The 15,868-nt window shown below is 39.9% G+C and overlaps 1 protein-coding gene across 2 annotated transcripts in view; it reads right to left on the minus strand.

Moving 5' to 3' along the window:
• Positions 1-341: 341 nt before the first annotated feature.
• The window catches only part of poc1a (POC1 centriolar protein A), a 37,393-nt gene continuing 21,866 nt past the window's right edge, over positions 342-15,868 (minus strand). For both annotated transcript variants that reach the window (XM_088338120.1, XM_088338119.1), the window contains exons 10-11: positions 6,741-6,935; positions 342-701 (exon numbers count right to left, since the gene is read on the minus strand). In XM_088338120.1, coding sequence (XP_088194246.1) covers positions 570-701; positions 6,741-6,935 — 327 coding nt within the window. In that variant the 3' untranslated portion in view covers positions 342-569. The remainder of the gene's footprint in view (positions 702-6,740; positions 6,936-15,868) is intronic.

Consider the following 15,868-nt stretch of genomic DNA (forward strand, 5'->3'; position numbering starts at 1 on the left):
GTCAGGGGACACTCACTCCTTCTCACCTCTTCGGATGTTTAGTGTGCCCTCGTCACCTGTCTCAACCAGTTGTCGCATTGATATGGCCGTATATCCAATTTTCTGGCACTATAACAGTTTTTTCCAATATCAGCCATAAAATCAGGGTCAGAAAAACTTTGTTCACTACGATCGCTGTTGATTTCGAAGCCCGTCTCATATGTCGTGTTAATGGAATTCTCCATTTTGAAAGTGTTGTGTTACTTCAATGACGTCACATCTCTACAGTAAATAAGCCAGATGGGTCAACTTTGAGACTAAATTACTCCAGTCTCCAGGCGCGTGGCATATTTTGCAACATATTTGCATAATTGTTTGGGAATACCTTTAATTGTTAATTCACTTTCTAATAATGCTATAATTTTAAATAATAAGAGGCAAATTTGGCCATAATACACAGGGCTAAAAATCAGACGAGTAGGAAAATAAGTCTTTTCCAAACACACACTATCAGCAGAAAAGACATGCTTCTGACACTCGTCTATGCTACTTTTCAAGCATCCCCGCAAGGACAGGTTGGATGGAGGAGTTCAGTACGGGTTAGCCGGCTTCCAGTTTGCCTCGGCTGGGAAGGACTTGGCCCGAGACGCCGCCTGGGTTTGTAAACACTCTTTCAGCTTGTCCTCTGTCAGCGTCAGCCGTTGCTCCAAGATGGACACCGTCTGGACGGACAAAGAGGGAACGGACATGATGGGAAAGAAGATGAGGAGCCAAGGAAGGAGACGGCTGGACAGAGGACAGTGGAGGCATGTCAGACAGGGACGTGCATCGCCGGCGTAACAGTGATGGACAAATAATGGCTGCAATTGTGTGTTCAATCGCGTGGATGAGATAGTTCGTTTACTCTGGAGGGGTCGGGAGAGCGAGCCAATATCGCTTGCAAAAGGTCAGATTATGTTTTCCTTCAGCAAGATGTAATCTCTTGTATTGTTTATTAACGGTGCCTTTGTTAAAAAAGCAGCACAACTATTAATTTCCAAAACAGTTTATTGCGAGGAAACTCATGCAGGCTGGAAAGTGGCAAAATAGCATACAAACACAAATTTAAATGATTAATTTAAAGATTTAAAAGTCTGTCTGGTTTTTATATGTTATGAAAATGTTTACCTAAAAAGGAGCACTTCACTTGCTAGATTTAATATCTGTTATGGAAAGGAACATAAGCTTCTTTAAACTTCTGCAAAGATACGCGTCTGTGACTCTTATTTTAGGTAAAACAACATTGTGTTGGGTTTCCTCAATGTTCTGTAGCTGATTAATGGTAGTCAGCAAATAGAGCTACAGAGGGTGCTTTGTGAGTGGCGCTTGGCTTTGTCGACACCCAGTGGACATATTCAAAATTTAAATTTTTTGTTTGACCCGTTGCACTTAATTTTTCTCTTGTGCTCCAGTTCAGGTTTGCTACTATTTAGAGGTAAAACACCCGAACTCTGACATAAAGATGAGCTTAACGGTGTTTACACCTGCTAAATGCTTTCAATTTCCTGTAACAGCCTACAAAACGCACCAGCGTTTTCCAAAGAATTGAGTTCTTGCAATAACTGGTCTTAAGAGTTCAAGGCTCAGTTGTTCCTAGATTCAATTATTTGTGACTGCAGCAAAAAGGCTTCACGTCTGTTTTTTTTTCCCGGCTTGATTTGATTTCCTTTGTTTTGGCCCCTGACTGATTGATTTGCGATTTGAATTTTCAGTAGTGCCTGAGGACATCCCAGACAAGAGAACAAAAGCAAAGCCAGGCGGCTTAATAATCATCACAAATCATTCAGGCAGCACTTTTACGATAAGGGTTCTGAAAACAAAATGATCATCTCGAGGAGGCTGAAAACACTAACACGATTGTGAATGTATCCCTTGTGTTGCCTGGTGACAAACACGATGCGGCGAGGAAGCTCACGACTTTGGATGCGCTGAGCGAGGAACACGATGTGTCTCAAACTTGTCTGGTAGAAAGCTTCCAACAAAAAAAGGTTGTTTTCAGAGTGTCTGAACAATAACTATTTTCAACAACAAAAAATAAGGCCCTTTTCAAGATTTCCTCATATAATTAGAATAGTGAACAAATTAATACATTTAATGACAATTGACATAAAATTTAGGTCTCTTCTACCATAATCATGTTTACTGTTCCTGATCTAACCTGACTTACTCACTTCGAAGAACGTATAGAGTCGTAAATTGAAGTCCATCGTTTACTTATGACATGAAGTCAGTGCTTGCTTCACACAGTCTCTGTGGAAACATAAGTTGGCCTGGGGAGGGATGGACGCCACCAGGCTGTACTTGCCCAAGACACACCACAGGAAACGGTGCCCCTACACCCCTAGTGGTTAAGGGGTCCAACCAACCGACCAGTCACACAATTGCTAGTAGGTGGCAACAGCACAGCAGCTTAGAGGTGAGCACGGGTTTTCTTAAAAGACAATGTGAGACAAGGTGCTTTTCTGCCCTTTGGGTAACAGGTAACTGTTATCAGCTAAAAGCTAGGTATAAAACAAAGTTTGGACAGTCGCTCAGTGGGTCAACTTCATTTGTCATCCATCTATTTAGATATTTATGTATTTATATATTATGAATGGAAGCATTTTATTTAATTATTTGTTTAATGGAACCATTGAATTTAATTCTTTATGTATTTATTTAAATGTTTTTCATTTTTGAAGGAACCATTCAATTTTTTTATCCATTCAGGATTTGTTTTGTTTAAATTCGGCCCCGGTGCTGTGGAATGCTCTTCCCCCTGAGATTCGATCTGCAACCTCAGTGGAAATGATTAAATCTAAGCTTAAAACACACTTCTATTCTATAACATATGAATAACCTATATTTTATGTTGACAATATGTGTGTATTATTTGCCCTCATGTAGGTTTTAGAACAGGGGATGGTGTAATAGTGTGTAGTTTGCAATAGTCTGATCTGTGCAGCCCTTTGAGACTCTTTGTGATTAGGGGTTATCAAATAAACATAACTTAAATACATAGATCATATGAATGTAATAAAAAAAATATACAGAACGCAGTCGTTTACCGGTCAAAGAGCCTTTGAACGTTTAATATGTCACAAAAGCAAAGGACGCCCGGTCATCACCACCAAGTTTGTTTTTCATAGAAATATGAAAGCCAAAAGTGATGCAATGCGTACTGTACGACTTGGTACTCAAAATATAAGAACAAAATAATTTTCTCTAGTGATTTAGGATGGGTGCCAACAGGTTGTACAACACCACAATAACCCTATGACACTAGTGATTATCCGACCCACAACGATATCAACCAATGATTTTTAAATGCCATTCAAACTTTATCTCAAATAGAGAGTATGTTTTGCAAGAAAATAAATTTAATTCCAGGCCCTTTAACATCAGCATTAGCACCGATATTATAACTATTACATGCAAGCATGATTATTTTCACAAACGCTTTCGCCTTTTGTTCTTGTAGAAACTAGGCTACGTTCTGTTAAAGAATCCACTAGAGTAGGAAAAGGGACAAACTGACTTTTGTTAAAAGAAGAGTTCATTGCACCCTTGGGTCGTGTGAGTGTCCAAATTACCTCAGGACAATATATTTAGTGTCTCATAGACATTTGTTAAAATTTTCCATTATGGCTGAAATTATGGGAAAATGCTCTTATAACAAATGGCTGTGAATCTGTTCAAACTGTTGTTGTGTAGCTTGTTTTTAGTAGGGTATTAACATAGCAGGATTAAATCTCCCCTGTTAATCAAGTTAAAAAAACAACAACATGCAGGTAATAAAAAGTATCCTGTATTTGAGGTATAATGTTGCATAAAAAAATAACTAATGCCCTCATTATGAAAAAATTAAGTGAAAGGGAGCCTTTAAGATTTCTGTGATTAAGCCACATGAGGCAGAGGGAACATGTAATCAAAAGTAATAACGTGTTATGAAACTGTCCTACAATGAATATGGTGAGGCTGGATCGTGTTCTGATATCTGCTGATTGCATTTTTTGTGTGCTCATTATTCAACCAAGCTTTTCCTTGAGAATATTGTCTGACTTAAGAGGTCTTTGGACTACTTTCATTCTTAGTAGAACCAAGCCAAATTGAGATCAACAACAAAAAAAATAATAACGAAAATTGGATTGGCGCTGTGCTTTGACTAGATTGTAAAAAAACATCTCAAAGTAAAGCTCAATTGAAGTTTGGAGAGTTTCAGGTTTAACTAAAAACATAAACTTGAGACTTAGTGGACTAATCTTCTTTGTTGTTCTTTCCAAATGCACAAGTCAAAATTTGGCAGTTTGCAGAACATCAGGGGATATGGAATTCCAAATGGGTCCAAACAGTACTGGTCTACTCTGATCACTCGATCAGATAACAAAGAATTCTGATCAAAGTATTAAATATATAGGTTTCCAAGAAATAAGATTACTGAAAGGGGCAGAAAATGCATGGACAGCTCTAAACAAGCCAAGTGTCCATCCTTATGACATTCAACAGTTGTTGCTGTTAAAAACAACATACCCTACTACCATTTATCACCTTTTATTTTGCCGTTTGGATTTTAGATTTATGTTGTATGCAGACAAGGCATCCCCTGTTATTCAATCCATCCGAGCAGGGTAAAGAATCGTTTTCCAAGTCTCTGTTCTCTAGATCCATAATACCCTGTTTGTCCTACCAACTTGATATGCCCCCCCTCAGCTCTCAACTTTACATTATTTTGGATTTTGTAAGGAGAAATACACCAATTTGTAAGGGCGTGGACATGGCCACGTTTGGGTAAAATTAAATCGATGAATTAGGCATAACAATTTGTGATATTTTAAATTGCAAGAATCAGGCAACTGCTTTAATTGATCTTAGCTAGATCGTTATGTCCCTTACTAAAACAACAAATTCAATTCTATATTCAGATATATTTGGGATAATTGTTAGATCTTGGGCTGGATTGGGGCAGCTTCATACTAGACACTCCGATGGACTACACACAAATTAGAGGATGATACACAGTACTTGAATTCTTACAGTGCTGTACATATAGAACTGGGAAAGACGACTTGGTGGGTTGGCGGGTGGACAAGGAAAACAGCAAAGACGGCAAAGTGTGCCTTTGGAAGCTTTAGTCATATGCTGAATAATTTAATGCTTTTCTCAGATTCCTCGATTTGAAAGTTACAAAGAGCTGAATGGTGAAGCGAGAAAGTATGTATTGGCAGTAATTTGCACTTTCCTAATAGCGTGGGTGTTGTTATATGCTCACATATGCCTTATTTGATAGCTTAGTCTTTATAAATCGGTAAAGAGAAACTGCTGTGAAGAAAGCCATTCAGAGGCAGAACATTTCTGAAGTTGACGCGAGAACAGAAAGGGTCGGAGTTCATTCAGTGACTCGTCACAGTGTCAGTTTTCAGACTCAAATGAAAAATGTTGAAATGAGAAAGGGGTGACTAAGCATGCTACAGCCTGCCTCAATGAGCTCGCTTCATTTTTGCCCCATTCTACAGAATCTATGCAGGATTACATGACCATGATCTTTGTCCCCAAAGATTCCTCGATGCCCTTAACACCACCCAATGAATTTACAGTTTATTTTACTGGATGATGCATTCCCCTCATCCGACACCCCAGAGGTTTGCATGAGAATACCATATTTTTGGTGCAATTTAAAAACAACAACTATTTGGCTCGAAATGTGAAAGTCCGCCTTATAAACTAAGGCAGACAATAATATACAGCAGAATATCATAGATGTGGATTGGAAATGCATAGAGAAATTATAGGGATGAGTTACCATACAAGGTTTCACAGCTCACTATTGTATTTGAGCAAAGATTGATCAAATCGATAAACATAGCTAAAATCGCAAAATATCGTATGCAACGGCAATTGAAACCGCGTAGTGGCAGTGAGCACGCAGACACTTTATCACTAGACCACCAGTGATACAGATGATATACAAAAAGGCATTAGTGTTTCTCATTATCACACTATTTTTACTCACTGTGCCAAAAACACTGGTTTGCCGAGTGCACTCAGATATTGTAGACCCTCCATTTCTTAATCACCAAATCTTAAAGTATGGAACACAGAAAGTCTCAACAAAATACGATACAAGCTCTTTTTAAGTACGTATCGATACTAAACAGAGAGGTTATTGACGCACAGGTGAATGTGAGAAGAGTGTTTAACCTGTTTAAACAAAATGCACTATACAAATCAGTGTGTTTCTGGCACATAGAATAAAAATAGTGTGATAAAGAGTTAAGCCATAATGCCTTTTTGAATGTGATCTGTACCACTGATTGTCTAACTTGTAATGTTAAAGTGTCGGCGCTTCCTACTACACTACTTGGGTTCGATTCCCATTTTGGTCAGCGACACTTATCAATGAATCAATCATTGCATCATATACTTAGGGACACTATAGCTTTGACTCTAGTCTCAATTTAATGAGCTTTGTATCCAATGCGCCTCATGTATGAAAAATATATGACAAAAGACATTTTTTGGGGGGCAAGCCTCCTAATTTGGTGCGTCATAGTGTGCGGAAAATTTAGTAATAAAAGGTGATTTATCAACCAGTTGGAGTGCTGAGCGCCATCGGTTATGTAATAATTTTTGTGTTGGTGTTGCTGAACCAATTTCTGGCCGGCAAGTTGAAAAGTAAAAGGAAGCTTTTGTTCTGTGTGCGTGTGGGCGGTGCGCCCCGTGCCAGGACCTCGACATACACTTACCTGCGTGAGGACGTCAAGTTGACCCATAATGTGTTCTAGTGTGCTGGTCAGTCCAGGGGCGGTGTTTTCCTCTGAGGCGAGGGGGGCTTGGGGCAAGGGCTCAGTCGAGCCCTTGGCATGGGCAGATGTGAAACTTTGGGTATTGGGGTGCATGGCTTCATTGTGTCGACGTCCTGTTTTGGCGACGCCGGCGGTCTAAAAATCAAAAGATACAGAAATGGTCACTGACTTATTCCCAGTTAAAACAGAGGTAGCCTTGACCTCGGGTCAGACCTAAAATGTCAATCATTAAGTTCGGGCCGGGCTCATTTTCTTTTACCAAATTTTAACCAATAACTTTTTTTTGCACGTTTTTCATGATGGAGGGCAGTTGACAGCTAAAACTGAGGATTAGTTGTCAAAAAGATATTAAACATTTGATAAGATCAGAATAAGAAAGTTGGTGATTAATGTCAATTAGTTGTCAATTCACATATTGGAGGCTGCTCATTTAGCCATAATTAGATAGATAGATAGAGATAGATAGATAGATACTTTATTCATCCCCGAAGGGAAATTCACATTTCCAGCAGCATCCCTGAGCTGAGAACAATACAATAATATCCCCGAAGGGAAATTCACATTTCCAGCAGCATCCCTGAGCTGAGAACAATACAATAATAAAGCAAAAAGAATACAATCTACAATTACCCAGTGTGACGTGCAAAATGCCCACTGTAGCGTGTTATATAGAATAACTAAATAGTGCTACACAGAATACATATTGCAATAAGATTCGGTAATATGCAATGTAGGTGGTGTGGTTTACTGTGGGCTTTTACTCTGCCGGGTAGAGTTAAAGAGCCTCATGGCATGAGGAAGAAAAGATCTCTTTAGTCTGTCCGTAGTACAAGACAGTGACAGCAGTCTGTCGCTGAAACTGCTCTTCTGTCTGGAGATAATGCTGTGTAGTGGATGCGATGGATTGTCCATGATTGACCGCAGCTTTTCCAGTGCCCGTCTCTCAGCTACTGTTGTTAGGCTGTCCAGCTCTTTGCCCACAACAGAGCTCGCTTTCCTAGCCAGTTTATTGAGACAAGAGGCATCCTTCTTCTTGACGCTGCCTCCCCAACACGCTGTCGCATAGAAGAGGGCGCTTGCCACAACTGTCTCATAGAATATTTTCAGGAGCTTTTTGCAGATTTTGAAGGAGGCCAGCCTTCTGAGGAAGTAAAGTCGGCTTTGCCCTTTCCTACATAGAGCTTCTGTGTTGGCAGTCCAGTCCAGTTTGTTGTCCAGCTGCACACCTAGGTATTTGTAGGTCTGGACAAATTCTACACATTCTCCTTTGATGGTTACAGGAACCGGGTGAGTTCTGGTTCTCCTGAAGTCCACCACCATCTCCCTGGTCTTGGTGGTGTTCAGGTGCAGGTGGTTTGCGTCGCTCCATCGGACAAAGTCCTGAATCAATTTCCTGTACTCCTCCTCCTGCCTGTCTCTGATACATCCCACGATCGCAGTGTCGTCGGCAAACTTTTGCACATGGCAGGACTCAGAGTTGTACTTAAAGTCCGATGTATATAGAGTGAATAGGAACGGAGAGAGCACGGTCCCCTGCGGAGATCCTGTGCTGCTAACCACAGTGTCCGATGTACAGCCCCCCTGTTTCACATACTGGGGTCTGCCTGTCAGGTAGTCAGTAATCCATTCTACAAGGTGTGAGCTAACTCCCATCTCTGTCAGTTTCCTACTCAGTAGCAGAGGCTGTATGGTATTGAAGGCACTGGAGAAGTCCAAAAATGTAATCCTCACAGCCCCCTTAGCCCTATCCAGGTGAGAGAGGGATCGGTGTAACATGTATACTATAGCATCCTCCACTCCCACCTTCTCCTGGTAAGCAAATTGCAGTGGGTCGATGGCGTGACGGACCTGTAGCCTCAGGTGGTGCGGCAGCAACCGCTCCATGGTTTTCATTAAGCCAAAAAAAGATGTTTAATACAATAACTCTCTTTATCATTGAACAATTTCTTATTATTAAGTGGCTGTATGGGTGTTCAAATAAAATACAACTATATCCCTTGTTTTTGTAGGGTAAAATTACATCTCCATCAGTGCTTAGAAAGGGTTCAATGCAGGACTGCCAAAACAGATGATCAAATCCCCCTATCCATAAGACAACTGCAAAGATGAACATATCCTTACATGTCCTCAGTGTTTAGTGTGATGAGCAAAAAAAGGTGCAGCACAGCATTATGGTCTGTTATGCCTCATTAGTGTATTGCTAGTTATGACGCAGGGAACCCTTCAACAACCCTGGAATATGACTCATATGTATAGAGCAACATGACATTATATGACAGTATGATTTATTGTCGTTTAATTTTTTTCCATCTCAAGATTTAACATCTGTCTTTTGTTTCTGTCGCCTTTTTTCAAACATTTTCGTGGCATTATTTTTTTCTATGTATGACAGAAAAAAAAGAATTCAAATCTGCTTTTATATTGAACTTCATAATAGACAAAAAAATAAATCTTGTTTACTGTAATGGTCTGTTTGAATTCCATCCAGTGCGTAGCGAAAATATTGCCCCCACCAATAACATGTGGGACAAGGTGCTCTGGTCAGATGACATCAAATTTCAACTTCTTGTCCCAAATGCAAGGCGTCAAGTTTGGCATAAGAGTAACACTCCACATCACCCTGAAAACACCATCCCCACTGTCAAACACTGAGGTGGCAGCACCATGCCCTAGGGTTGCTTTGCTTTAGCAGGGACTGGGAAGATCATTGATGGGAAGTTAGATGGAGCCAAATACGGGGCGATTCTGGTGATCTGATAAACTGCAGCATGCAGATCCGATTGTCGCAAATGTGAAGCCAAAACAATACTGTTCAAGGGGTTCAGTGCAGTGTATATATAGGACACAATTTTAATTACAGTTTGCAGTCAAGGCGTCACACCAACAGAACCCGTTTTGGCTGTAAATCACTAAATAATCCTATATATGGAAGTTCATCAAATAAGACATCCAATGATGAAAAGCCACATAACAAACGTTTAACACCCAAAAGCTCTAGCGAAGCACCTAAAGCAATTTGAGAGATCAGTAGTAATGGGCGAAGCTATACACAGGATGCGAGCACTCCTCTTCACCCAGTACCATCTACACTGAAGGTAAATACGTTGGTATCCTCTTTTGCAGTATTTTGTGACATTTTCATAAAATAACTTTGCTCGCAACATGTTTTGAAATGCTTATTAGGGACAAAAGTGACAGTTTAAATGAGCCTCAATAATTTTAAGTAACTGCAGGGAGAGACTGATTTTAATTGATATATTTATCTTGACATTAGTATTATTTCACAAATATTACCAAATCATCAAACACCACACAGTTAAATAAAATGTGTTGAAGAATCAGCTTTTGTCTGAAGAGCAGGTTTGGCGGTTATTCTGAATTTTGACTTAAAATATTTGGTTTGGCTCTCTCAAAAAGAAAGATCAAAATATTTTTCTTTTTAAGGCTTTTTGGGTCAAAAAAACATTGAGAAATTTTAGAATAAGCTAAAAAAAAAATGCTGTGGAGACAATTACCGTTAAACCTGAGCAGTTTTGTAAGGAAGAATGGGCAATTTCTATTTCAAGATGTGCAAAACCTAATGAGACATACCCAAAACGTTTTGTGGCTGTGATCACAGCAAAAGAAAGTTGCAAGTATTAACTCAAAGGGAACCAACATTTTTGCAACACCTACTTTTCAATTAATTACTTGTTTTAGCAAAATGTTGGATACATTTGGTTTCTTTTCATAAGTGTGTCCCTCAGATGTTTTTGATTCTTGGATGGTTTATCCAGACAACTGAAGCCTGAAATATGCCCATACATCCAAAAATTCTTCAGGGGAGTGGTAATACTTTTGCAAGACACTGTACATATTCCTTCTATCAAACTACTTTAACAAGACATTTTACACAGACGTCTGTACGTTTTGTATTACAGTCCCTTTGCACAGCGAGACCTAACCCCATTGCCCTTAAATGTAAACACATTATATATGCACACCAACTCAGCACACATAGTAACCATCCCGCCTAATGAATCACCTGGAGTACAAAACCAACAGTGGAAAATTTCCCGAGGCCCAAATGAAACTTTGATTTGAAAGCAGCCATCCATCAATGGACCTTGCACACTGCACTACAAACTACACAAAGTGCAGGCAAATACTAAAACACAAGAGGGGGAACGATTTTATGAGAGGAGACGGACACAAGCTGGGACATAAGTGCATGGCCAACTTTAACAACTCTATTCAAAAGCATGCTGAAAGTTAAAAAATTCTGTGATGCCATGAGGCCCTTTCCAACCCAGGTGTTAGTCATAACATCGACAGGGGCTTTTAATGGAGGTGCCGAAGCTCTGAAATCACGAGGCCTGCCTCAATGGCATGCTATATCTTACACATGTTTCAAGTCAAGGAGAAATAAGGAAAGTTCACATTATGCGTTTTTATAGGAATAGTTTAGTTGAAGTGGAACACAAAAATTGATAATGCGCCCTTAACACAAGGCATTACTCAAGTCTGCAGAAACCCTGTCTTAGAATGACCCACTGGGTTGTTAAAATAAACAAACACCCTAATATGAAGAGTTATATTTTATTGGTGAATATAACACATTTACTTATCTACATACAAAACTCAATTCCAATGAAGTTGGGAAAGTGTGTTAATTGCAAATAAAAATTGATCCAAGTAAATTGCAAATTCTTTTCAACCCATATTTAAATGAATGCACAGCAAAGACAACATATTTATTGTCTTCACTCATAAACTTTATTGTTTTGGGAGAAAATCATCAACTCTGTAATTTGATGACAGCAACACGTGCCAAAATAGTTGGGACAGGTGTCAATAACTACTCAGAAAGTGGATGAATGGAAATCAACCAACTATTTGCAGGTGAACAGATGAATTAGCAACAGGTGAGAGTTGTTACTGGGTATAAAAAAGGGAGACCCGAACAAGCTAAGTCATTCACATGCAAGGATGGGGCGAGGTTCACCTCTTTGTGAACAACTGCGTGAGCAAATTGTTGAACAGTTTAAAAACAACATTCCTCAAAGTACAATTGCAAGGAATTTAGGGATATCATCATCTACAGTCCATAATATTGTGAAAAGGTTCAGGGAATCTGGAGAAATCACTGTGCGTAAACGGCATGGCCGTAAACCATTATTGAATGCCCGTGACCTCCGAGCCCTCAAGCGGTACTGCATTAAGAACCGACATCAATGTGTAAAGGACATCACCACATGGGCTCAGGAACACTTTGGAAAACCACTGTCAGTCAATACAGTTCGACGCTATATCCGTAAGTGTGGGTTAAAACTTTATGTTGCAAAGCGTAAGCCATTCATCAACAACATCCAGAAACGCCGCAGGGTTCTCTGGGCCCGAGCCCATCTAAAATGGACTGATACAAAGTGGAAAAGTGTTCTGTGGTCTGATGAGTCAGTTTTCCAAATTGTGTTTGGAAATTGTGGACGTCGTGTCCTCCGGTCCAAAGAAGAACAGAACCACCCAGACTGTTATGCACGCAAAGTGCAAAAGCCAGCATCTGTGATGGTATGGGGGTGCATGAGTGGCCAAGGAATGGGTAACCTGCACATCTGTGAAGGCACCATTAATGCAGAAAAGTACATTCAGGTTTTGGAACAAAGTATGTTGCCATCCAAACAGAATCTTTACCATGGGCGCCCTTGCTTCTTCCAGCAGGATAATGCCAAGCCACACACTGCACGTCTCACGACAGCGTGGCTTCGTAGTAAGAGGTTGCGGGTGCTTGACTGGCCTGCCTGCAGTCCTGACCTGTCTCCCATTGAAAATGTGTGGCGCATTATAAAGCGCAGAATAAGACAAAGGAGACCCCGGACTGTTGAACAGCTGAAGCTGTACATAAAGCAAGAATGGGAAAGGATTCCACTATCAACGATTCAACAACTAGTCTCCTCACTTCCTAAACGTTTATTGAGTGTTATTAAAAGGAAAGGTGATGTAACACAATGGTGAAGAAGCCCCTTTCCCAACTACTTTGGCACTTGTTGCAATTATAAAATTCTAAGTTTATCATTATTTGCTTATGGAAATAAAGTTTATGAGTTTGAACATGGATAATCTTGTCTTTGTGGTGTATTCATTTAAATATGGGTTAGAAAAGGTTTGCAAGTCATTCTATTCTAATTTTACTGACATTTTAAACTTTTTCCCAACTTCAATGGAATTGACTTTTGTACATGCATGTTTAATTGCTGTTAAAAATGAGGACAAAAATTGTTCAAACCTCACATTGTTTATTTGCTGTTAAAAGTGTCAATACAAATTGTTCAAACTAAAAAAATCTACATACCTGCTGACCAGTAAACCCCAGGTCTTCTGTAAAGTGTGACATTTAACACATTTAGGACGAGAACATAATGGAACTTTTCCACCTCTACCACCAGGAGCGATGTCAAGTCAAGTCATGTTTATTTGTATAGCCCTTAATCACAAGAAGTCTTAAAGGGCTGCACAGACTACCGACTATTACAGACCATCCCCTGATGTTAGACTTCGGAAGACCGGAGAGTACTGAAGTCGCAAATGTCTACCATTAAAGGTTAGGTGAGTCATTTGAGGGGTCCTTAAAAACCTAAAATTAAATATTTTTTCGATTAAATAGGTGTTAACAATTCCCAACTGAGTTCGTATGCTTTATTTTCCACTGTGCCTAACTTAGCTTATCTTACTTTTAGCAAAGCTGTTCGAGGCAGAACACTTTAGGTATGAGGAATCGGGGGTGGTGCGAGTACTGGAGAGTGACGTTATGTTCCTCCCTGTTTTTTATCTTAAAACTTGAAAAACAGGTAATAATATAATAAAATTCCAAATCAGAGCAACACTGATTAACCAAAATGAATTGAGCAAGTGACCAAGAATGATAAGAAAAAATATATACCTTCAAATAAGCCAATGTGACAATTTCAGTTGAAAAAAAAACCCCCAAAACATTAAACTGGTGCCAGCAATTAATTTTAAGCGTTTTACATGTACCCAGAGATTTGAAAAAAAGGTGTGTTTTGGCTCAAAAAAGATCGAAGAACACTGTTCTATAGCAGACGTTGGAAACCACTAAGCCCCAGACCAATACCGGGCTGCACAGAAAGAAAGAAATTGCCATATTTTCTGATTACAACGTATTTAGATAGATAAATAGATGAATACTTTATTCACATTTCAAGCATATCCTTGTATTAAAAAAATGAAATAAAAGATATAGAATACAAAAATACCCAATACAACGTCTGGAATAAAGAGCATATAAATAATTATTTCATTTATTCATTCATTCATTATCTGCACTGCTTATCCTCAGTAGGGTCGCTGGAGCCCATCCTAGCTATCTTCGGGCAGTGGGCAGGGGACACCCTGAACTGGTTGTCAGCCTGTCGTCGCAGGACACACAGGAACCGACAATTGGCTCGCTCATTCACACCTAGGGACAATTCGGATCGGCCAATTAACCTGACATGCATGTTTTTGAAATGTGTGAGGAAACCGGAGTGCCCGGAGGAAATCCATGCAAGCACAAGGAGAACATGCAAACTCCACACAGGAGGTTCAATCTCATGACCTCAAAACTGCGGCGTACTGCCCCATATAAATAATGTTCTAAAAAATAGACACTAATAAAAATGGGGTAAAATATGCAAATGTGGGGTTGGGGTATAATGTGGGCTTTTACTACCCCGGGTGGAGTTTAAGAGCCTCATGGCATGAGGGAGAAAAGATCTCCTCAGTCTGTCCGTGGAACAAGACTGTGACAGCAGTCTGTGGCTGAAGCTGCTCTTCTGTCTGGAGATGATGCTGTGTAGTGGATTTATTCATGTATACAAGTATCTTTTTACCCCAATAAACTCACATTATACCGAGGTTTTACGGTAGTGCATCACCGCATTTCTGAAATAATTGGTCAGTCGACAAACATCACTGCCCTCATTTACTCAGCAGTGCATATGATTGTAATCGAACCTGGACTGCAGCCTTAAGAGCACCAAATCCTAACCACCAGGCCATTAGGATTGTGAATGACAAGGGAAAATGCATTAGGGTATTGGGGTTATCCACGTTGCGATCTTTTATTTCAGTATTACGGAAAGAGTTTAGCCAAAACAACGGTGTACAATATGGTACTGTGAGTGGAATCCGTGTGATGATGAGATAAATCTGAATGCTTTCTTAAGTCATCTGTATCCCAGTGGTCAAGTGATTATACAGGGGATTTGAGCCTATTATCATTACTACTAATGTTATTATTACAAATGTTCTCAAGAGCCGTGCCGCGAGAATATAATCAGACATTAAACCGTTCCATGTTCCAGAAAAGGTTGCGAACTGTATTCTCAAGGAAACCTGCCTCCACCAGTCCTACTGTATAATTTTTGTATAACCTTTTCCGGTCTGATTTGCACTGAGCTCTCTTTGCAAAAGACTCCATCAAAGTTGTTCCTCTTTACATTATGGATTGTTCAATCTAGAAGACTTTAAACCTCGCATCGTAACTTGACATAACATGAGAGTCTTTTAGCAAGCAATAAGCATACTATTTATCTCGGTTACATTAAAATATTTTTGTTAAACTCAATGAGACTTCTATGCCCTGTACAATGCAACACAATTACCACATCTGTGAAGGAAACATGTTTGTGATGGTACAAAATCATTTTCTTCCCCTCCATATCTTAAAGCAGTAGAGTGAATTGGAGTGTGCATGTGAGCTGTGAAGGGGAAGCCTGTTGCGAGCTTGCAAATCATCTGCCTGCACACGTGAGTAGAAGAAAGACCCAGATGTGAAGCTATAGACGAGGGTGGAGGCGGGAGATTAGGGCGGATGTGATAAGAGAGAGCTGATCTGCCTCTCAGCTATGGATGGTGCTCACAAACAGTCACATACATGCAGTAACCCTCATCTACTTTTAAACAGACATGCTCAATTGTAGTGATCAGAAACAACAAGGTCTCAGTCTCTGGCTTATTTAAAAGCTGACTTGGAGTGTTGAATAGAAAGTCCTGTGTTTTGGGTGGCGTTCCGATGACTGGCAAACAACCGT

This window comes from Urocampus carinirostris, chromosome 6 (genome assembly GCF_059441175.1).
Source record: "Urocampus carinirostris isolate Australia breed hairy pipefish chromosome 6, RoL_Ucar_1.0, whole genome shotgun sequence".
Taxonomy (NCBI): Eukaryota; Metazoa; Chordata; class Actinopteri; order Syngnathiformes; family Syngnathidae; genus Urocampus; species Urocampus carinirostris.